The sequence below is a fragment of the Lathamus discolor genome, chromosome 6 (assembly GCF_037157495.1).
Source record: "Lathamus discolor isolate bLatDis1 chromosome 6, bLatDis1.hap1, whole genome shotgun sequence".
Classification (NCBI taxonomy): domain Eukaryota; kingdom Metazoa; phylum Chordata; class Aves; order Psittaciformes; family Psittacidae; genus Lathamus; species Lathamus discolor.
Genome location: NC_088889.1, coordinates 66880072 through 66905599, shown reverse-complemented (window position 1 = coordinate 66905599; position 25528 = coordinate 66880072). Strand labels below are relative to the sequence as shown.

Below are 25528 nucleotides of genomic sequence, written 5' to 3'. Positions count from 1 at the left end.
GGTACAAATATGCTGGAGCACAGCCATACAGGCCCATGTGTGTGGTGAAAAGCAGTTGCTCCAAAGAAATGACCAAAATATCTGCTACTTGTGTGGACTTAGTAATGAAAACAATGTTTTGCAAAATGGGTATGAAGCTGTCAATTATAAATGCTTCAGTGTCTATAGCTTCAACAATATTGATCTCCAACTCTATCCCTAGCAACAAATATTCATTGCCTCCCAAGCCTACACTTCAGATAACTCCTACAAATTCACTTCCTGCAATGAAAATAAGCAAGTAAACGAATCATAGTACAAACTATACCCTACAGCTTTTATAATGTTCTGCTAGGAATTTCCCAGTGGGACAGAATCTTTACCATCCTCTTCACACTTGCAAAAAATTGCTTTTCAGAAACAAATTTCTTCCTATTTGGTCCTGTGAAATGCTGACAACCTCTTGGTAAAACAGCCTGCAGTAAGCTGCTTTGAAAACCTGGTAACGGTAAGCTAATAATAGCTTATTAGCTTTGATAGTAGCAAGCTGTCCTCAAGTCTGGCCAGAAACACGTTACTAGGGCTCCAAACTTGTACTAAAAGGGGTTCAGCCAAATAAATGCAGCAGCTAGACATAAACCATAGGAGTTCCTGTTGATAGCAATCACTTTCAGAAGGAAAAATAAGTCATACTGGAGCATGACATATTTCTGATGCAGACCACAGAACAAGGAAACCTTCTTCTGGCTAAAGCAAGACTAGACAGCATCACTGTAGGTGTACACTAATACTTTTAGATTTTGAAGTTTTCATGACTGCTTTTGTTCGATGGAAGAGCAATGATAATTTTAATACTGAATACTTCACAAACCCCTCTGAGCTATGCAAGGGCTTTTACTACTCCAACATAAAGTTTACCATATTAAAGCAAACACTACTTTTCACATCCAGTTACACAAGGTATTATGGCAACAACGTATGTACCTCTTAGTTTAAAAAGGTGCTTAAGATTTATGTTGCAAAACATACTCAGAAATATTCCAAAGAAACTCACAAAAAAATAATTCTTGCAAAATATTTTCCTTCTTGCCCTTCTCCAAAATACACTACACAGCATGTCATTGTAATTTATCTATCTGCAGATTTTCTGAGAGTTTTATACTCCAATATTTTAGCATATGAACTTTTCAAAACACTAAAATAAGACATCTGCATATGAAGGACTGCTTTGCACAATACTGATATGCAGCACTGAACTCATGAATGTTCAATTAGAGACAAAAATATTAGACCTACATTTTTGACTCAGGCTAGCATTTGTTTTAAAGAAATTAGTTTTCTGCATTGAATAAGAAAGCAAGATAAGCCAAGATCAGTACCTCTATTGCTATGTTTATGCTCAAACATACAACAGTTGTCAGGTGTATCACATAGCAAATATGATTCACTTAGTAACTATAAAGTATTAGCTATCTGGGATGTCTAGGATAGTTAAGGAGCACATTTTCTTCAAGGAAACTTATTTTTAAACTACTGGTTTGTGGTTGCTGGTGTTTTTTCTTTTTTTTTTTTTTTTTTTTTTAAACAATAAAGAAGATTAAACTGACCTAAATCATTTGAATTCTTTATCCAGCCTAAGTCATGTTTGTTGTGCAATACCCTGTTACATTCCATCTGGCATGATTTAACACTGCATGGTACAGCAGAGTGTAATCAATTAAATGTATACTTCTGATAAATTTTATCACTTAAATCAGCTTATAAACGCAGGCCAACAGATAACAGGCAATGCAAATTGGCAAATGCAGTTATATCCTACCTCCTCTGCTTCCCAAATATTCTTTGTTTTCTAAGAAGAAACTGGCAATCTGACAAAAAACTTACTAGGCACTAACAAGATCTGTACCAGCACCATCTGTGGAATGTACTCTGAAGCAGTATGTATGTACTCTTCCACTTATGAGGTCTAGATGTGTTCATAGTATGTCACAATGTACATAAATAAATGTACAATAGAGCAGTATATGAATAAATAGCAATCTAAAGTATGGAAATCCTGCTTCAATTTGTTATAATTTCTGGAAGCATTTATATGAGTTATAAATGTTAAACACATACCTAGCTAAGAAACTTGTGATCAGCACCTGGTTGGCAGTTAAGAAAAAGAGTCACTTCTCAGCTCAGTGTGCTAATTTTCTCAACATATCCTTTTTTTTAATGTTTTTTTTTTTCTTTTAGCCCCTGAAATTGTTGCAAGTCAATTGAACCAGTTCTACAGGCTATACCAAACACATTAAGAAAGGATGAGATCTTATCAGTTCTGTTTTGACCGAGTACCAAAATGTTGCATGCTCAATCTTGTCTGAAAACCTGTCAAAATTGCTAGGAACATATGTTTAAGTCTTACATGCCACAAAAGCAATGCACATTACAAATATCTTCATAAGCAAAGCTCAACATGCTTCTTGCAAACATGTAGTAGTATGAACAAAAACAGCTCCCTGTGCACACTTTATATTAAACACAGAAATCAGAAGACATCACATAAATAAAAAATGTGTGGCCTCTACAATTTTAGCTGTACCAGAAGCCAAAATCCTAAGTTAAAATTAATAATTAATTATTAAATCTTGTTTTTCATCATGACAGAAATATTAAATGACTCCCCCACCCTTTCTACTGAAATGTGGTCAAGTCCCAAATTATAGCTTTTAGGCTTTTCTGAGGTTTAGAACTTCATTCATAAACACCTTTCCCACAGCCAGTTTCTCAGTCCTCATTATGCTGTCAGCACGTCCCCAAGCTTACCACAATTATATTACCTATATTCTATTTAGATTGCTAATAGGAGGACTAAATTTTTCCTGATCTCATTTTTCACTAGTAATGCCTGCTTCTCAAGGAATCATTCCTTGCTCTTTGAACTTCCCTGATGAAGTCAACCTCTGCAACATTGTCTGCTTTTCCCAACAAGTGGCCCTGAAATCTTATACAGACAGTGACCATTTCCTTCAGAAGTCTTCTGAAAAATGCCCTCCAGTGTGTCAAGAATCAACATGTCAACATTCAACAGCTAGGGAAGAGATATAACTGGGAAGAAGGTTTATATTAGTTTGTCTAAAAATCACAGACTACAGACAGCAAAACTAAAACTATAAACATTTGGTACACAAACAATTTTAAGAATTAATTTTATACAAGCTGTTATATCAGAGTCTAGTTTTCTATCACATGAGAGCTTGTGACAAACAAACACCATCACCTGTGAAACTCTTTTAAACCCATTACTATTGCTGCAAGCCAGAATATTTTTCTGCAGCATACTTGGTGCTGCTTAACTGACTGCGGTTGAAAGCTCATTGCTTCAGGTGGGCAATTAAAACCTCTGTACTAGTTAGTGGACTTCTTCCACTAATTCTCCTTGGTCTCTGGCAATTCATATCTACATTTCTATTTGCACAGACCAAACACATTAGAACCACACTCCTCAGGATTGGCAGGCTGTCAAGGCTTTAATACAGCTATATATAAACTACCTTGTGATCAGTGATTAATATTCAGAGACAAGATACATTATAAACTATGTATACTTCTAACAATACCTGTCAAGATTAATGTAGGCATTTTTCATGATAGAAGAGGCAAAAAGGTATTTTTTTCCTAAAAGTTCAATTGACATTATATCGCTTACTAAAATTAAACATTTATTTAAAATAATTGACAATTATCCTATTTACAACTGAATTAAAAACAATAACAAAACAGGAACATTTACAACCAATAGACTAAAAAAAGGCTAAAAGCATCTACATATAATAATTAAAAAAAACTTTTTGTAAGTATTTGTGTCTCTTGGTACTACATTGGCAGTATCTATCACAACATATCTAAGAATAAACTGTCATCCTAATGCTAAACAAGAATGCATTTTAGTATTAGCATCTGTATGACTTGCTTCCAAATGAAAAAACAATTTTAACATTAACAAGTTGCAGTCAAAGTGATTTAGCAGGTCAAAACGAATTTAACTTTTGTATCACAAAATTCCCATTGAAAATTAAGACTGACTGTAGCTAGCAATTCAGGGTAGCATCTAAAAATTACAGTATGATCAATTCCCTTAAAGACTTGCATCATCTTCAGTATTAAACTGCTAGTCAAACACAGGGAAATGCTCACAAATATTATGCCAAAAGGTATACTGAAATTAAATTCCGTATTTGTTAATATGCCAAAGACATTTGTGAGCTAACAGGAGACAAAAAAATAACTTACTTTAATTTAGAATTTAACAAAACCCTTTTATTTCCAAGAAGTGGTTCTTACTGAAATAGTGAATTACTGAGATATCTTTAATACAAAAGAATTCACAGAAGGAAAACAAAAGTCTGCCTGTCCTCATTTGTTGTCCATCCAGTCTGCTTGAAATATGGATGAACTCAGAAGTAAACCCTATTTTTTTTTCTTACAAACACGAAGTAAAAGATTTTTTGATGTCCTTGATTCAACACCATATGCTACGTTCCCTTCAGAAAAGCTTCTAACTAGGTTTCTTGACACATCCTGTTCTTGCTTCCAGCTCCTCGTTTTCATTCCTAGTGAAGAAAGAACATTTATTACAAATAGGAGACACTCATTCAATAAACATAAGCATAACCTGGCATACCTGGATATCTTTTTTCCAGAGCATGTTGAGAATTTTTACACCTATTTCTTGTCCTTGAGAGCCTGATTTTGACATGTAAAATGTAATAACTCAGCTCAGCAATCCAGTGTGCTAACTGCCTAGAAAGTCTAATAATTAATCCTCAATTGGCATGAGATGTTATTAGAAGGTCACAGTGGTCTATATAAAATGTAGAAATAGGTGTAAATTTTATTAATCCATATTATTATAGAACAGTATTGAAAAATGAACAATCATTAGAAAATTTTTGGCTATTTAATCAAAAAGCAGCTCTTCCTTTAAGGGATTTGGTCATATTTCATTCTTCTGCTGAAATGCATGCTATTGAAAGCAAGACGCATTTTACATTCAGTTAAACTTTGACGAATCAAAAATTATTCTCTATTTCACAATGTGGCCCTTCATTACAGAATTTCTCAATAATACCAGAGTAGCAATTGATTTCAGCAACTTCATAACCAAGTCCTGAGTAGTAGAAATTGATGTAACTATGCATGCACTTTGCCAAGTAATTATTGGTTACGAAATACTTAGCCTCAGGTTTACACTGTTCAGGAAGTTTGTTTTAATAGAGACTCAATATTTCTCATGAATGGAGAACAACACATTCATATGTACTTGCTCCTTCACATCAGTTCTTACAGAAAAACACCTATGTGCTGTAAAAGTGCATATTGCTTATGCCATTACGCAAAGATACACGATCAGACTGCTTCATAACAGCAGCAGACTAAAACTTTAAACAATCTTTGACCTCCTCTAAACCACACTACCGAAGATCATTAAGTGTATTTCTGAAGATAGAAAAGGAGGCAAGTGGGGAGAGAGGAAAGGAAAATTGTAAGTGCATTAAAATGTACTGCAGGTGCCAAGCAACGTAGTGTGCCATGCACTAGGAAAGACAGAGGTTTTTGGACAACTATGAACAGAAGACCTTTGTACACATTAATAAAAAAAATTATTTGCAACTGGTTTTGTTATAGTAAAGATATACCTCAGTGAGAAGCCATGGAATTGTAGCAGACTTTGACAGAATGTCACATGATAGCATTATCAGCAATCTGTTAGAAGCAAAATAATTCCTAAATATTGCTTTAAAATAATTTTTCCTCTGCTATTGTGTTAGCCCAAAATAGCCCCAAAATTAAAGTAATAAAACTCTGGGGGGAAATATCCTCACCCTGTACCTGTAAAAACAAATTAGTGCAGTACTATAAAACAAAGCAAGCAGTTAAAAACAGGTATGGAAATGATTAGAGGATATTATTTTGCTGTAAACCACTCTTGGCAGAAGATAAAAAGGGTTCACTCATTTCTCAACAAGTACACAAACAGTTTTTGGTGGAAGACCTTCACTCTTCAGAAAGGGTTTTCCCAACATGCTTGTAGTAACACTGACTTTTGATTAGATATGATCTAGATAACTCATTAGACATTCAGATTTGTTTTTAATGTACTACTCAAGCTGACAGCTTAGTGTATGGATGACAGCAACCCATGCTGTTAAATTGACAAAACCTTGAGTAGTCACATTAACTCAGGATTTCCTGTATCAACACAGTTACAGTACAGCATCATATATTTGAGTTTTGACACTTACCTGCCACTTTGGGTACTCGCAAAGCTGTGTGGCTTAACAAGACCTCCTGTCGAATGCGTTTCGCAGAAACAGTATCTCGCAGGCTGCCTAGCCCAGTGTTTGTTGTAGAACTGGAAAAAGCAGACAGAAAAGAGCTTGCTTTCAGCAAAAGGGTTAAGCTACAGTTCTAGTAGTTTAAGCTTTGCAATGTAGAAATATATTAAAAGATGTAACAGAATGCAAAGAATAAACTAATTTATGATGCCTATATTATCCCCTTTTTTCCTTTTTAAAAATCTACAAGACCATTTCAGCTGTGAACATAAGAACTAATGTTACTACTTAAAATGAAGACCAATATGCTACAGTTTTTTTGGAAACTCCAGAAGCCAGCTTGATGGTCATTGCATGCAAATTATACTAAGAAATAATTTTAACACATGTATTAAATACCTGAAATTATCAAGCTGTGTTTATTGAACAAATAACACTTTTCATTGCTACAATGGCTTCTCTACATCCTCCAACAGGGGTGGCTTCATAGCAGGCAATACTTTTTAGCTGAACTAGAAGAAAGGTGCTAAAGCTTCAAATTCATCAAGACAAAACATCTATATTTTATAGCCTTTTATGTGATGAACTTCAGATTTACAGTGAAAATTATGAACCAATCTAATCTCACCATTTCACACTTGCCTCACTAACTTCCCCAGTTCCACTCTGTAAGACAGCCTCATAAGAAAGCTAATCATACTTACGTGCCAAGTTTCTATGCTTTTCCTATTCCCCTAATGATATTGTATTATTCTGACTTTATAGTCCTCTAACTTACACTGTTTTTCTTAATAATGATTTTCTGGCCAAATAAAAATACATAGCAAGTGATAAATACAAAGACTTGCTTTGTCCCAGGCCTAAGTTCTAGTCATGCATGCTTCTTGGAAGAGAACAATATGTTATTCTAACTTGGAAACAGGGAAATATGTGTTTGAGATACAGTAAGAATGACATAAAAGAGCAGAAAGAGCTAGTATTTTTATCTCTAAGGAAGATCTAAGCATATATAAATATGGAAATCATTACACAGCTATTAGAAAAAAGTATTTCTTAACTCTGTCATAGAACATTTACCTTCAGGTAAATCAGGCTCCAACAGTTCCTATACCTGTGCCTAAAGAGGATCTAGAAAACTAGCTCAGTTTCAGGGATCAGATTATTTATTTTGCTAAATTAATAATCATTTATTTGAAGAAATTAAAATGTGAGATTTGCCTGTTTTCTCATTATAGGAGCAATCCTAGAAAATAGTTTACAACAAGAATTAGTAACAACTAGAAAAGAAACATGAAATTAGACCAGGCACATCTGATAATCTACTAGGAAGATTTGCTATCTCAAAGATGCTAATAAACCAAAGAAGTTTCTTCCATGCCCTGTGATCTATCTATAGAACATGTTCCAAGGGTCTTGAAACATTCTTTAGAATACCCATGAGGTGGCAGCTCCACTCATTGTCTAGAAACAGGCAACTAATAATATGATTTTAAAAAGGTTGTCTCAATTTTGGCTTTTCGAAAAGATAAAAAGAAAAAAGCTGATTCCTCAAAACTTGCCAGGTAAAAATCCATAAATTGAATCATTCAAAGTATTTGAGCCAGAATATCTCCTTAGTAGGTCCATATGACTGGTATAAGAGGTTTTCAGATTTGAAACATAATACCAAAACTTATGTGAGAACATAAGAAAGTAATGCAAATTAATTTGTATAGAAAATAGTTTAATTTTACCTTAATATTTTTCTTTTTCTCTCAGCAGCAGAGGTCATTGCCATATAGGAGGGCTTCTCAAGTACTGATGTAGGATTTTTGTTTTTTAAGGAAGAGAGTTCAAGTCTGAAATCAAAGAATTATATTTTTGTAAAACCTGTTCTGGGTAGAAGTCACGTGAAATTGTTCTCAACTCTAAGTAAACATATGTTTAAGTTGAAAAACAATATGGGGAATTCATTTCAATATTACTTGAGGCAGATTTACAGAACCTCGTGCATATATGGCAACTTTAACAATGGCATTTCTCAATGTCAAAGAGGCTAAAGCATCTATTTTACAGACAGAAAAAGTAAAGCTTAGAGAAAGAAAGTTGCCTGAGGCGTCACAAACCATATCACAAGTACTGTATTTTCTTTCTGGTACCTATCTTGTAAGAGAGAACAAGCCTTTAGCTTCATCTGTTGTCACTGTCATACCACTCACATCAAATAAATGGCAGAATTTGTTCTGATGCCAATTAAAATTGAGGGTTTGATTTTCAAAATATTGGGTTTACAAATAAAATTGACTTAAATGGGAAAACACATTTGCAAAGGTAAACAGAATTAAATTGTTTGGGTAGTATTCCTTGCCCTTACAAATGGAAAATACCTGTGCAGAATGCTATTGATGCATGGCTGTGACTCCTTCATAGGTGACTCAGTAGCCATTTCTGTTGTTTCACCTGTCCCTTCATAGAGAATTACTGTTGAGTTCATGTCAGCTACGGTGCATTCTGGAATTATGTCACATGTAGTGTCCAAAACACTCTCCTTTTTCACTGGCATATCTATATTACACACCTTGGCTTCCTGCAGGCCAGCAAGGTATAAAGCTTTCTTTACCACAGTCCCTGTAGACAAGCTCTCTACTGGCTTCCTGCAAAATTCTGGTGTATACACAATAGGGCGGACCTCCTTGGTAAGGGAATCCTCCAGATGACACAGACTGTATTGCTTGGATGCAGCAGGACTTTGAGCTGTGACCGGAGAGTCCATTAGCTTCCGCCTGGTTCTTTTCTGTGGTGGTACTGCAAATTCTACAGTTTGTTGTGTATTTTTACTTGTTGCTTGTGACGGTGTACCAAATGTTGTACCTGTGCAACACATGCAAAGTGGTTAGCACATTTACCTGAATTTCCTACCAAAAATCCTGCCTGTTTTCTCCTCTTCCGTGCTGAAATGCATTTATTAACAGAAATTATGACAAAACCTATTTATTTCATTTACATATTAATTTGATCATTTAGCTGATTTTTTTTTTTTGTTGCAGCATAGTCCAGATGGTAGCATTTGCTCTGTGGAACTCAAAGCATTATAAATACACATAGGCTGATACAGTTAATCCCAGAGATATTACAAGTAATCACAAGTAAGATATGACACATGAAAACAGGGAATGGAAGAGTAAGAGCAATGAAAAAAAAAATAAAAAAAAAAATCACATTATCATGATGACCATCTTCAAATATTAAGATGGTACTATCACAGCCATCTACAGCTGCCTCGTGGTCACAGCCTTTTTTTCCCTAGCAAGTACTATGCAGTAGAATGAGACCGTTGTAAAAGGAAGGATATAGAGCAACTTGGAGACAAAATTCTTGGACATTGCAAATGCTAGAGCAGTGTTTTAGAAAAGGAGAATGAAGTTACTTTGATCTTGACATCTCAATATATCAACTCCAGAAATAAAAGCTCTTTACTAAAACCCCCACCCTTTAAAATAACAAAGCAGGTAATACAGCAGTAATAGACCATTCCCATTCACCCTGATTGATACAATTTTTCTTGAAGTAGCATAATAATGTCGTTTGCAAGCAGGCAGTTATGAGAGCAATCTCCAAAGAGAGAAAAGACCTCTGTTCTCTTGAAGTTTTCAGTAAAGGAGAATCATTTAAACAGACCACTGGTCAAATGGCTAGGATAACAGTGACTTTGGTAGTTAAATAAGATGTAACAGTTCATTTTTTTTTAAAATCAACAAACCAAGAGTGGGAGAGGGCTGTCAAAACCCCAAGTGCTTCTATATTTCACTTCTAGGGCAAACTGAAAAAATTAAAGCTACTATCCTAAAAGAAGTGTATGAACTAGTCCCACTTGAGCTGGTAGCCACAGCATCATACATGCTCTTTCTGCATTGACTACCTCACTCCTGAGAGCAACTACATTGTAAAAAGAGCTCCTGCTTTTTAAATTGCTGCAAGAATTAACTGTGGTATTCATATAACAGTGCTGATAAGCATTTATTTCTTCTAAAATTCCACTCTACTTTTGCCTCAGACTAAGAAAGTTAGTTTGAACTCTTCAGTCTGGATGTTTCTTTACTTTGCTCTCATGTGTTAACACTTTATTAGCTGTTCCATAGAAATTCTTTGAAGAGGAGAACAATTGATTAGAAACATGTATGTATTACATTATTCCACCCCAAGTTCGATTTTTTACAAAAAGCAAAGCTTAAATTATTACAAGTCTGTCTGTTTGCCTTTTCTCAGCCCCATTTAACTTTGGTCTCACTGCCCAGTTGTATTCCAATCTGCCACAGGCAGAAAGCTTTAAGAATGCCAATTCCTCAAGTACCCTCAAGACATCCCATCTTGGGGAAAAGGCCCAAATATCAGCCTCACTGAAAGAAAGCTATCAAAGGATGAAGGATGGTCTCAGCACCATGTGTTTTTTTGTTCACACTTTGGAACTAGACATACCATATGATGGATTCCTCATGCCCAGCTACACAACATGATGCCCAATTACAAGATACAAATTAGAGCTGTGAGAAGACAAGAAAGGATTTAAAGACCTAGACCTCTTCTAGGAGGATGAAATGGATAGTATCAAAATGTGCAAAACTGGCAAGTAAATTAGATGCTAATAAATGGGCCACAAATCTGTTCTTTGTTGACAGACCTTAATTCAATCATGAAACCACTGAAAAAACAAAACAAACATTTACACCTCACTCAACAGCTCAGTTTCAGAAAGCACAATGTTTAAACTACTATGGTTCAACAAATATCCAACAATGCAAAAACAGTAAAAGCAGGTTAATTTTAGCTTAAGTGCTTATGGAAAAAATGTCTGAACATGAACAATTACAGTTTAATTATGCTCTTTTCAGATTTGAAGAAACACAAGCATGGCAAACTCAGGCCTGAGAGGACTACTTGACATGAAATTGTGAGTTTGTGTATGTGCCCATGCACAGGTTCACTACAAATAAGATTTTTGTTGTTGATAAAAAGCAAATCACATTACATTCTCATACCTAATCTTAGTCTTATTCATGGTCAGAATTCACCAGGTGAAGTGCAGTAGGTTATTGAGATCCAGTAGCTTGATTATAATCTAAATTTAAGCTAATGCAGAGTATTTGCCATAGTCAGCAAAATGGCAAGGGTAGTAGAACAGGCCCTGTGTGTTCCCAAAGTAATTTTTTCCTCCCCTAGAAATAATACAGGCCTACTCTGATGAAGACATTATTCTCCAAGACTTGGTAGAATTTTGTCACTGACAAGCAAGACACTTATTTATGAACCATTTTCTATATGACCTCTGTGACACTACCACCAAAGCTATGACTTAATGTGTTTGCTCTTTAATTTTGGTTCTATGATTATTATTGTTCTATGTAGAAGACTAACATTTCTTTCTTTCAAAAAAAAACCCCAAACAGAACATCAAAACACCACCCACTTAAACAAAAACAAACAAAAAAAAACCAAAAAAAAAACAAACACCAAGAAACCCCACACAGCCCTCCCTCCAAAAAAAACCACAAAACAACCAAAACAACAACCCACCCATATTTTTGAGTTATTACAAACCAAAATTAAGGCCAAAATTTGCTTTTAAAGATTTTTGGACATTCTCAAATACAAGAATAAGCTTTATCTGAGGATTCCAGACTAGCATTTGAAGTAACCGGCCACTAAACATCTCGTGACAAATTTTAAAATATTCATTTATTAGGTTTTCTCCTGCTTATATACACCTGAAAGTGCGTTTCAGGGAAAAATAATGGTTAGAGTTCTATTTGTCTGTTGTTACATTAGGACAGGGAGGTTCCAGTTGCAGAAAGTTTGTTTACTGTAAGACACTGAGGTTTTGCTAATGCCCTAAAGTTACTAGGAAGGAAGTCTGATGGAGAAACATTTTGGTGAGTGCCAAGTTTTAGAAGCTTCTCCAGGACTAAATACTGGAAGCATTTTTAAATTAACTGTAAATGCAGCATTGAAACCTTGAACTAAATAGGTAGAGAACACAAAATTATTGCCAACATTAATAATTTGTTGAATTTCATCATAATGAACAGTATTCCATGCTGTAATACAAGTACATTAATAAAAAGACAGTTGCAGCAATTCTATATAGGGCAAATACAAGCTGCTAGTAAAAACACAGATCTGTTTTTAAAATCTATTTATTTATGGAATTAAACTCATTTTAAACCAAAGCTAAAACAAAACTAGCTTTTCTTGCCGGTTAAGCATTGGAAATAATATAAAGTATTCAAGAAGTGTCCCTTCTCATAACTTTTTGTGAAAGCATCAAGTCGCCCTAACACAGTAAACGACAAAGTAACCAAAACCACCACTAGCAACATCATTAACTTGATTTCACTAAACAGCATAAACCACATGTTGGCAACCCCAACGCCCCAATTCCATCTCAGTTATTCCATGCTGCTGCTATATAGCATAGAGCTCTAAACAGTCATGATCTAAAAGTAAACGAGTACACCAAAAAAAAAAAAAAGCATTTAAACCCCTAAAAGAAAGTGATTTTATTCCTGTCTTAGTGAGGAAGCAACATACTAAAGACAGCTGCTCATTTTTTGCAGGTGCTTTTAATAGCTGCCATTGAGAAGCTGAAGTAAAATGGTTATGACAATCACTGAAAAATACCATGACTCCTGTAGATTTCAGATAACTTCACGTGGTCATAAGTGTTTCTCCTAAAAAAAACCCCAAACATGAATTTTGTTGCAAAAACTTATTTTCAAATATTTCAAAGGCTACTCAATATTATTAAAAGCATCGATATGGAGAAGCATAGTTTAATATATGTTAAAAAAAAAAAAATCTTAAAGGGAATTTAGTACCACAACCTGTCACTGAAGCAATTTGCCTTAGACTAAAACACCACACCCTTATCTTTCCTAAATATTATTTTTAGTATATAAAAATATATAATACAAAAATATTTTAAAAAACAGAAAAATATTTAAAAGTATATAAGAATATTTAAAATTCAAACAATTTTAGCATAATTTCATCTAAACAAGCACTGAATATTTCAGGCAGTTATGTGGTCATCTGTCACAATGTGGCTCATATCTCAGTGAGACAATGAAAGCTAAGGACAACCAGTTCCCCCAAATCCTAGTCAAGCAGGGAAAGAGAAAAAGCTCCAAACCAAAGGACTTCAATGCTCTAAGTGGCAAATATAAATTTCCATTATCAAAGCCACACAGAAGAGACATTCATTTCATAGCAGGTCATATCTACTAATACCAAACTATTTACATGACAATCTTAGGCAACGCTTTTTCTCAGGATACTTAATTTTAATATGATATTGTTGAATGCTTGCAGGAGTGATGTATGTATATGTTTTAACACGTTTTATCTTATTGCCTAAACACAGTAAATTAAGACAACAATGCATTCTTAGTTACAAACTGAAGAAATATATAAACCAGTAATAAAATACCATAAATAAGATTAATAAAGATTTCCTGCATTAACAGTAGATACCCCATACATATCATATCCTAAGTTTAACACGAAGAACAATACCTGCCTCCCACAGAACAATTACACTGAACTCAATGCAGCATGCTATGTCAAATCCCATAAATGGGTTACAAAAAAATACAGGATTCCAGAAACTTAGAAGGTGTCTACTGGCAAGTATTACATGTGATTGGTTCAATGGGATTTTCCTTTGTATTGGAATAGGAAACTGCAAGTCAGCTGACTCTAGATCCAACCTGTTATCACTGTCTTAGGAGTGTTACTGGCAAGACGAGAAGACAGCACACTGAAGACAACCTATTTCCTTGAACAGCTGTAAATAGTTTTAGAATGGATGTCTAATGCTCACCATTAATTGTCATTACTTTTCTACTGAAAGACAAAAAAACCCACTTTCCAACTCTGAGAAAAATCTCCAAACTTGTTCCATAAAAAGGTAGGGAAATTCTAGTGTTTAGAGTTTGTATTTGCTTCACGTTTTGTGGTCAATCTGATGCATCAGAATGACCACCATGATTCAGTGATGCTAAGTTTGCTTTTTATTTTATAAACAAAAATGAATCCCTTTTTACTTTACCAAAACATCTGCAGTTAATGTACATCCTAACGGAGTAGCTTGAAAGAAAAGTTTAGAAGACGTATTTCCTTAGCTAGTGCTTTCAGCTGCAACATTTCTTCTTAAAAATTAGTATTATTCCAAATGTATTTCAAAGAATAGATTGTGTATTTTCTGATCTTTTGTTTCAGTCCAAGGATTATGAAACGTAATTGTCAGAGTTTCTAAATATTATTTTTCTTGCGTCTCACAAATTAAAAAACAAAGTTACCATCCACTGACTAACCACACCCAAACAGTATAAGGTGGTTTTGGTCATAAAGCTTGTTGCATTATCTGTCCCAAAAGACTACTAAGTACTGATTTATCAGGAGAGAAACATAGTGATAGTAGATATTTACAGCCCTGTGAGTTAAAATGAAAAGCAGAAGACAGTATTTGTGAAACATGAGTTACAGCAAAAGTGAGTAGAGTTCATGACAAACAACTCTGATGAATTGGGTTATTTCTAATTGACATTTGGGACAGAATAATGGCGTAAACTTCTCTTCTGGAACTCATGTTAATACATGCAGGAAGATTATTTCTGGAAATTGTGCTAAATTAAGTCTACCACGTAGTTCTGCTAAAGTGAAATAAAATATTAATGCATTCATTTCAATAAATATTTCTGGGCTACCAATGATTGATCCAATTACAATACTAATAATTCATTTTCATCCTTTTAACAACTGACTCGCGGAATTCCAAATTACAAGTGAGATCTAGTGAATGCGTTTCAATTCTTGAGTATTCATATGACCCAAATGCATCTTTGTGACCACCAACAGTTTGTTTGGTCACAAACTGCTTTGAAAACAACAGCTGGGAACTGTAAAAAGCTAAAATCCTGATGGCATCCTTGTGAGTCCTGGTGTTCAGGTGTACTATTTTACACAGTATGAAAAAAAAAATAAAAATTAAAGTCATAGGATAACATGAAAAAGCTGGTCAATGAAAGACAAATCCTTCCTATACACAAGACACATGCTTTTCCTACTTTTAATCAATTTTCTGCTGCATATAACTACACCCCAATTTTTCCTGCCACGCAAAACAATAAATTGACTTTCCTGTCAGATGTCTGTGACAAGGGGAGGTAATGGATGCCTGCCTTTTATTTTTTTTTTTTCTGTAAATCAATTCCATTCTCTCAATGGTAATGTACAGTAAGGCTTCCGGAAATGGGATGCCTGAAACAATGCCAACAACTTTCCCATTCACAGAAATAGTTGCAAATACCAGTCAGAGCTCTCCACTCGTCAGTCCATAGTCTATGAATACTGTATGGCCTCCACTAGCCATCATTCAAGAATGGGGGCCCCAATATATTTTGAAAAGAATTTAACATTGTTTCACTGCTTGTACAATACCTTGATACAGAGGGATCACATTTATGGTTTCATGAAGCAAACACAAACAGTCAACCTTTTGTGTATTTGTAAACAAAAATGGTAGTGGAAAAATCAGCATGTCCTATACAAAACAACTTGAACTTATGATTAAGATCAGAATGAATAGTATGTGTGGACACTTAAAAATCTGAGTATACACTGATGAAAATTGTTAAAAAAAAAAAAAAAATCAGCCATATCAAGATAGAGTAGAAAGTATGGTGAAGACGTTACAGAAACCCCACCTTAAAGCTTCATAGTAGAAGACAGAGAGAGTGGAAGCTCTGAAAATGTGCTTTCAGTCTTGTATTAAGAAATCAAAATTAAATTACCAAGAAAAATCAGTATTTAGTAAGTATAATATGAACACAGTAGGATAAACTGATGTTGTGCAAATATTGCATAATTATTTTTACTTGAACTTGAAATGATAAGATAATTCAAATACCGCATTTTAAATTTAGTGGAATGCTAGAATAGTTTGGGTTGGAAGGGACCTTCTAAAGGCAACTAGTGCAACCCCCCCTCCAATAAGCAGGGACATCTTCAACTAGATCAGGCTGCCCAAGAACCACATCCAGCCTGGACTTGAATGTCTCCAGGGATGGTGCATCCACCACCTCTCTGAGCAACCTGTGCCAGTGTTTTACCACCCTCGTTGTAAAAGATTTTTTCTCCAGCTTGCATCTCCCTCTTTTAGTTGAAAACCATCACTCCTCGTCCTATCACAACAGGCCCTGCCAGAAAGTCTCTCCCCATCTTTCTTATAGGCCCCTTTTAAGGACTTAAAGGCCACAACAAGGTCACCCCAGAGCCTTCTCTTCTCCAGGATGAAAAACCCCAGCTCTCTCAGCTTTTCCCTACAGGAGAGGTATTTGAGGGTATTTAGCTTCATTTTAAAAATTCCTGAACTGGGGGAAGAAGAAAGCCCACCTCAACTAAGTGCAATCAGAAATTTAAGATTCAAACACTCTGTTAAGCTCTTTACTAAATACTTCTTCCATCACTATGTGTAGAGTGGGTTAGCATACACTGCAAGCCAATTTGTTAGAGCAAGTTACTTGTATGGCACAGTTCAAACAAACCAAGAGAGCAAGGAGTATTTGCTTAAGACAAATAGTGAATTTTCTGAGAGTTATTTCTGTTACCCATGATAGTGCAGATACAGATGACTAAGCAACATTAGTTGGTTGAACAAAGTTGCTGAATAACAGTCAGTAGCATATATCTGATTCTCAGAGCAAGATACTTTACAGAAAGTGTTTAAAGGTTTCAAAGGTTAAAGAAAAAAAAACAAGCTAGAAAGATTTTGATTACTGTAGTTAAGCGTTACATATGCTCTGGCAAAGCTGATGAGCTTCAATCAGTTTCTGCTAAAGATCAGTTTTTAAGCAAAAGGACTAACCTGCTACCTTGACCACAGAAATACATGTTGAATACACAGCTGGAGTATCACAAAATGGTTTGGGTTGGAAGGAATCTCAAAGCTCATCCATTTCTAACCCCCTACCATGGGCAGGGACACCTTCCACTAGACCAGATTGCTCCAAGGCCCATCCAACTTGTCCTGGAACACTGCCAGGGATGGGGCAGCCACAGCTTCTCTGGGCAACCTGTGCTCGAGCCTCGCCACACTCATAGCCAAGTTTTTTTTTTCTTAATACCTAATCTTAATCTCTCTTCTGATCTTTTCCTCTCCCACTATGACTTGATATCATTTAACACAAAAAAATATTTCCAAGGGAGAAACCTTAATTTGAAAAAAAGATTTATTCATTCCTGGAACTCAGGTGAAATTCTTTCGCATTTTGAAACTCCTGATAGACATCTTAAGACAAGGTAATACCAAAACCACTTCATACAATAAAGCCCATTGGGAATATATATTTGAAAGCTACTTTCTGTGAGAGACTTTTAACAAAACTTAGACTAGAAATCCCTACCCTTTCAACCTTTACTATCCTTCCTTTCACACTTTTAAAGTTCTTTTTCCCCACATCAATTAGTAGTTTGACTTCCCTCTTCAGGATCAGCTAGCACAATGTAGTTAATTCCAAACAAACCCATGAGAAGTCAAGGTCCTGCTTTCACAGGTTTTCCTGTTCTACAGAAATGATCTAGCTGCTTTGGCCTTTAGGGAACAGTGCTTATAATCAAAAAAGTGGCTTAACATATTTTCGTTTTTGCAAGCTCATAGAATTACACACACACACACACACACACAAAATAACAATTCATTTGCAACTGAACCATGTCACGAGTCTCTCTAAAAAGACTGTTGGCAAAAGGTTACTTGTCATGAAAGAAAGTTTCTGCAATCATTAATGCCTCATGTTTTACGACATGCAGAAATTAAGAGTTTCTTTAAGTACAGATGTTTCTCTGCATCACTACCATTTTAAACACAGTGAGTTGTTTGTTCATTAACTTGGAATTTCCAAATATAGATAATGAATGGATACTGCATACATACTTAGATACTTTTGAGTTCAACAAAAACATACATAATTAACTTCATAAGCTTACACTGAAGAGGAATTTATGTATCCTGACAGGTCTTACTGTATTCTAAATGAGCAGCATCTTGTTTTTATAGAGGGATTTGTATTAAAAAAAAATTAAATCATTCTTTCCAGTATGTGGTGACATAGGTTCAAAAGCAATACATCACGTTTGATACCAGCAGATCCAGTACTCCTCCTCGAATATGCTCTAGACTCAGGTTTCCTATGAAACATTACACTGCCACCAGTTAACTTTTCTATCCTTTCCTTCAGATAATTTCAGAAAGAAACTTCTAGGACACTAATACAAAGCTACATATATTTCTATTAAAAAAGATTTAAAAAAATTACTGCTTTCAACTGATAGCATGAGAAGTAAGACTCAAATCACAAGAAACTAAGTACAGCTCTCTTTCCTGCTGTCAAGTTGAAGTCCACACAAATATGTTATAGGTAAAATACAGATTTCTGTATAAGCAATAATGAGCACTGTGTAGAACATTAATTAATTTGACTTTACTTTTTCTTTCTTCAAACACTATTTACTTCCCAACATCCTGGACAAATTATAAATAATAAAATATCAAAGCCCCACAACACATGAAGAAATCTGTATAAATCTTTTGTACTTGTTCACCAAGTTCTTAGGTCAGCTTCTGCTAATATTTGCCAAGCATACTTCCAAGATGACTTCAGGTAGAAGGAATTGGATTCTTGAATAGCTTTCTTCATCTTTAAATGAAAAAAGAAATTACTACAACCTTCCTATTTCTGATCAGGATGTTGGTCTTGTACTACTTCACATGATCTCATGCCGAGGGTTTTTTCCCCAGTTTCTGTGTTTTGGTTGTTTTTTTTTCATTTGTTTGGTGGGGCTTTTTTGGTTTTGTTTTAGCATCCATCCCTCCCCCCCCAATAGTTTGTTATGTGCATTCTGTATATTTCCACAACATAGTGTTGGCCAATAGTTCAAAATATTTTAAATGTGATTTCAAACAATTCAGGAGTTATTTTATTTGTATTGTGCTCAACAGATTTTTTTTTAAAACACTGGTAAATGATTACTTCTTTCCACCTCACCACCCAAGATGTATGGAAATGACCATGTCAACACCAGTAGTGTTTTAGGTAAGGATACATTAAGATTAAGATTATACTGTACAAAAACTCTCTGAATATGGTTTTTCTGAGCAGAGCTGCTACTGTTTATGTTCCCCTGTTACCTACAGATGTCTTTCAAAACCACAGTATACTGAGCATTGGCTATGAGCACAAGATACAAGCATTGGTCCCCAGCAGCTGCACTATCAGGCAGAGATTTTTGCTTGTCATCTCTTGTAACAGCACCTTCTGCAAGGATTCTTCATCCCTTTTTACCCATGCTACACTCTAGAGCAACTCACTTTACAGCTGAAGAAAAGCCACCTACATAGAGTTACAGTGAAAAAAATGGGGCCATCAGAATATAGTAAAGCAGTCAATTCCATGGTAGAAATGGTGAATCCTTTGATTTTTGGAAATCTAAGCCTATAAAATATTGTTCCAAATTGATTCCAATTCATCCTGTAATTAATAAGAAATCTCATCCCCTTCAAGGCTATTACTTGAAACTGTGCAAAGTATACTAGCCGCTTAATATTTCAAATCAATAACAGAATTATTATACTTCTTGTCACTAAGATTCTTTTTCCATCAATGTCACACGGAAGATTCAAATGAAATTAACAACACTCATAGAATCTAGGAATATTGATACATAGGATATGTTACAACAAGATAAAGAGGGAGTTACCTGTTGGCAGAGTTTCTAGCCATTGAAGAAATAAACTTTTCTATATGCAATTAAGAATGGTATATAATTTATACAAAGTGGGTCCAAGGCTCAGTTTTACCTTTGGCTTTGGTATTTCTAGAAGTATGCATTCACTGTGCCCGTGGGTGACACAGCTTTTGCAGGAGACAATCTATTTTTAAGAGAATAAATAAATGATATACTTACGGCATGGGGTGTTTGGTCTGTTCACAAGCTGTGGGAATGTAAAGATAGCAGACAATTCTAGTTCGTGGTTTTGATTTCGTTCCTTCTCTTCAGCCTGGTCAGCCCAAACTACTGATTTTTGTCTTTGTATCAGCTGCTCAACCTCTCCAAATTCAGTTTCAGATACATTATCTGTCAAGCCAGCTTCTTTCAAAGTCAGGTACTGCTTGCGAAGAACTGGAAGCAAAGTATTTAGTACTCTGTAAAACAACAAGAGGCAAGACAAATACAACTACATCATAACTAATCTGTTTCTTACTAGCACTGCTACTATTACGAACGCAACAAGGTTTTGCCCTTCTCCACACACTTACCCCCCTCCCTCCCCGCAGGTTCTGCTATGTATTTTAATTTTTGTTTTAAGGGAATACCATGACACTAATAGGAAATATCCATTACTAAGTAGAGTGATTTTTCTCTTTGAAAAAACCTTGTATTACACTCTAAGCATTTACCAAGTGTGCCTAAGATCTGCAGTCCCTCATACACAACAAAAAGTCCGTATCGCTCAGTTGAATTATGCCTTTCTAAAATTAAGTATCAGATAACTGAACAAGAGTATAAAACAAATAATGTGAATTAAACCAAGGAGATCTTAATTATATGTGCATAGAACCTTATTAGAAGCCTAGCTCAAATTAAGATACTACAGTCTTTAATCAAAGAATGGAATACATTAAGATCCACACATACCTGTAAGTCAAATTATAGTGACAAAAGCTTAGGAATTCCTCCTGAACACAGAAATTCACTAACTGTGGAGTCAGTTGCAAGACTAAACAGTAGGTTCATGCAATATGGGAAGGAGTGTGTATGTGTGTGTGTATATATATATGTGCGTGTGTGTATATACATATACACATAAAAGAAAAAAAAAAAACCAGCCAAAGAGGCAACTTTGCAATTTTTAACTATGTAGCTTTAAAAAGCTTACTTATGTATTACTTTTTGTCATGTTTATGGTAACAGCCTCTTCTCCAAGGGAGGAAAAGCAACATTTTCAAGAGACTGCTAACAAAGAACTGGTGCTTACCTGCAAATTCAGCTCCCTCCACCTCCAGTCTGACTAGCTATATTAGAGTTCAATAGTAACTATTTTTTATACAGGTAAATTTATTAACATCTACAAAGCAAGAAATTAAAAGAGAGCACTTTAAAAAAAATCAATATTGCTGTTCAACACAGAAGAAAGACACCTTGATCTATTGAACAACTTGGAAAATCTATGCAAAGAAGAAACTTAAATAGAAATAAGAAGCACTAGAGTATACCTGCAGTTTCTGTTAAACAATTGTGGATACAGTCCAAGATTTAGGAAGTTATTGTTATTTTCCATCCTACCTGAAACACAATTCTAACATTGAAGTTTGATTAACATTTTGCTTCTGCTTCAAGTAAAACAAAGTTCTATAAGGTATGCCTTCTGAAGTTACAAATACCAGCATATAAATCTGATCACACCTGATACGCACACAAACCATACTTACTTTTCTGTCTGCTTATAATGCTGATCTTGAAGGGACGCCAGAGATAACATATGCTCAATCTGGGCTTTCAGGTCCTTAACTTCTAGGTTTAAATGGCAACGCTGCAGATCTTCACAGAGTTCCTTAGGCAAAAGGAGAAAAAAAACCAAAAAAAAAAAAAAAAAACCCCCCAAAACCAAAGTACTGCACATCAGACTGATAGGATGAATTAACATTACTTTCAGTTTAAATTTCAGTTTCTCACTATCTTGAAAAGTAAACATGGAAATAAATCTATATTATTGAAGCTTTACAGTGATAAAGTATGATTTTTTTCATTTTAATTTACATGCATAAATAATGCTTTCTAGAGTCATTAGACCAACAGTGAATGTGCTGTAATTAGCATTAAGAATCCAAGAGGCACACATCTATGATTATCTATGCATGCCCAAAAATATGCTTGTCTTTTCCTGTCCTCTTGCTCCATATCTGAGTTTTTCAGGGACATTATCTGGGACAAATCCTTATTATACTTAGTCATCTTTCTGAGATGCCGATATCCTGTTTGAAATATCCTAAAGTTAATTTATTTTAAGGTATCAACACATTTTAGTCATCCCAATAAGAATACAGGTATTGAAATATATTCCAATATATGAGTCAGATCAGTGTTCATTACAGTATCATTTAAGCAGCTCCACTTCCTGGCTGAAACTGAAAGGCACAGAGGAACAACACGCTAGCTGCCTTGCCTTCTTGTTCCTGTACAGACCGTAATCTCTTCTCCCAGCTCTGGTGCTTGTCTGAGGCCACACTGAGCTGACTCTACTTGCTAAAATTTGGCAGAGAACTTAACTTTCCACTTCTTTTCCCCTTTCCTCTCTTCTCCTAGCACCCTCCAAAGTTTTTTTTTGGCCAGGCTAAGAATTAGGTTGTTACATAGTTTGACAAGCATCAGGAGCTACTGTAAAGGCAAGACAAGAAGTGAATGCCCAGGAGCAGCATCAATACTGGCAGCTACCCGAACTGCCCAGCAATAGCATACTTACTCCCCTTTAGTATGCATTTTTGCATCATCTACTTTCATGACCAAGGAACACTTGCACAAATAAGGAAACATTTTAGGGCAAAAGAATAGAAACAACTAACACTGGAATTTGAAATCACACAGAAAGAATGGCAGAAACCATGAATACAAGTGGAACAGAGAAGGAGGGGGAATAAAATCTATTCTTAACTATAGCCAGATGTTGCCTATAATGCATGAAACCTGTACTTGAAAGGCATTTTACCTTTGGAATGCACCCATCTTGACCCAGTAGACGCATTTCATTCTCAACACGATGCAGCCAACTGGTATTTTCCTCAAAACGTTCAGCCTCCTCCCCTCTCTTCTGCTGTATGTGCACATGGTGAGTTTTAAGCATTGCAAGCCTTTGGTCCCTCTTGCAAGTGGCCTAAAAATCAGCATTTAAGGTGAAAACTTTTAAACAATGTTCACAAATACTTTTATTTTTATATATAAATATAAAAAAAAATTATTTTTCCATACTGTTATACTTAACTGGGAATAACAAACTTTTTGGATTTCTTTTCAGTTTAATAAAAAGTTAAGTAGTACAGTCTTTTCACAGACATCACTTTAAATATTTTCATTCCTCCCTTCCCCCCCCCCGCCCTAACTTTTTCCTAGAAACTCTTAGACAGCAGTGTCATTTGATTATTCATTTGAAGAATAATACCTTTGATTTGATCAATTTCTTTTCCAGGACACAATTAAGTTGGAGAGACTGAAAAACTGCTTGTTCACATACAGACAGGCACACTTCTAGAAACAAATAATCTAATGATTTCTACTCAAGCATGAATATGAAGAAGGAATTTAACCTGCTTTCTTTTCGTAAAGAAATATGTCCTAAGCAGAACTCACTAAAGGATATATCTCACAAAAGGAAAACCCTCTATGTTCAAGCATCAAAATTCTGATGTTTCTCTGAAATTTGACAAGGAAAAAAGCACAAAACCGGGACCAGCAAGCGGAATGAGTGAGGCAGTGTCCTAACAAGGCAAAGGAGACTCAGAGGACATGTAGTTTGCAATATGTTGTAAAAATAAGGACACTAACACAGTTTATCACAGAGAAGTGCCAATTAGTCTCATTTTAATCTTTAAGCATCAAGTGTTTATATAATTACTTGAGCAAAAAGCATACATTAGTACAGCAAAACTAACATTACAGAGAACTCACCTTTTCTATTCTTTCTTCAGAGCACATCAGTTGAATTTGTTCATGACATTGTTTCTGGTAATGTGTCTTCAGTGCATTTTCCTTTAGTTGCATTTCCAACTTGAGGTATTCTTTTCTGATTTCTTCACGGTTGGCAAACACACTTTTAAGGATTTCTTTGTATCTATCAGAACCAAAAGACAATAAATAATAATAAATAATAAAAAATGGATACTTATTGAAGACTTTTTTTTAGTGACCATCTCCTTTGCAAGGGGAACTTTCAATTTGAGGTTAATGAAATAAACATACAAAAATGAAGAGGAAAAATGTATAAAGCCTGTTCTAGATGAGGACTGAAAGTGTAAGCACATCAGTAATGATTTTATGTACTTGAACTAGAAATGGGATGTGAAATTTTGAAGTGGGGACACTAGAAATAAGCCTTGTTTTATTTATGAAGATGACATTGGGATTCAAAAGAAAGATATCTAACTTATTCACATAGGTCTTATCTCTACCTCCAAAACAAACTAAATACCCATGTTCTCTCCTTATACCAATTTATTAAACATATCAGACTACTGTTGCCACAGACACACAAGCTCTCCTTCAAAAACCTGCTAGCTATCTCTCGAAAAATTAAAACCAGAAGTCTTCAATTGCTCCCTTTCTCTGAAGTTTTGCTGTAGAATTTTAATCACCAATGGATGACAAATCAGAACATGCATCATGTTTTAACACATACTAGACTAATAGGTGGGAAAAACACAAACTAATGCTAGAAGGCACTTAAAAATTATTCTAAGGAGACCAATGTTTAAGTAGCCTCAAAATCTGCTTATCCCTAGTCTGCAACGTAAATGAGGATAACAAGAATAAGGAGAAAGCCTAGAAGCATTACCATATTGCAAGGTAAGTTTCAGTGGTGATACTTTCTAACTTCACTCCTCAATACTTAAAATGCAGTATAGAAGAGCCGAAAAAGATAGTGCATATTTCAATAATGACCAACCTTGTACACAAGCCATGTCACAACATCTTACTGACATATTAGAACTTGCCATAAGAATCAAGGCACAGTTTAACATGCTGTTGTGGTTTAAATTGAGCCAGTAGCATCCAAATGTTCTAAAGACATGCAACATTTGAGGTTATTATACAGTATTGAGGATAAACAATAACAATATTAAATACCATATAAATATTATAAAATAACACATAGGTGCAACCAGAGAGCAAGTTGAAAAGACATTCTTGCCATGTAGTTGACTTACCACATTCAGAAGTAAATTCCATTACATAGTCTAAGTCTGAATAATGGCAAGTCTTTCATTTTAGTGTTCTATTACTGTCATTTTAAAAATGGACAGAATTAACACATGAATTCTTACATACAGTTTTAGAAATTCTACAGTTTTAGGGTTTTAGTTAAGTGTCCACATATCTAGGTAAATGATGTACTAAAGCCCACACAGAATTTAGACATTATATTT

General features: G+C 35.0%; 1 protein-coding gene across 2 annotated transcripts in view; it reads right to left on the bottom strand.

Moving 5' to 3' along the window:
- Positions 1-3472: 3472 nt before the first annotated feature.
- Positions 3473-25528, bottom strand: part of KIF18A (kinesin family member 18A) — a 37469-nt gene continuing 15413 nt past the window's right edge. For both annotated transcript variants that reach the window (XM_065683356.1, XM_065683357.1), the window contains exons 10-17: positions 24054-24216; positions 23098-23262; positions 21824-21945; positions 20298-20536; positions 8666-9149; positions 8033-8137; positions 6267-6376; positions 3473-4574 (exon numbers count right to left, since the gene is read on the bottom strand). In XM_065683356.1, coding sequence (XP_065539428.1) covers positions 4432-4574; positions 6267-6376; positions 8033-8137; positions 8666-9149; positions 20298-20536; positions 21824-21945; positions 23098-23262; positions 24054-24216 — 1531 coding nt within the window. In that variant the 3' untranslated portion in view covers positions 3473-4431. The remainder of the gene's footprint in view (positions 4575-6266; positions 6377-8032; positions 8138-8665; positions 9150-20297; positions 20537-21823; positions 21946-23097; positions 23263-24053; positions 24217-25528) is intronic.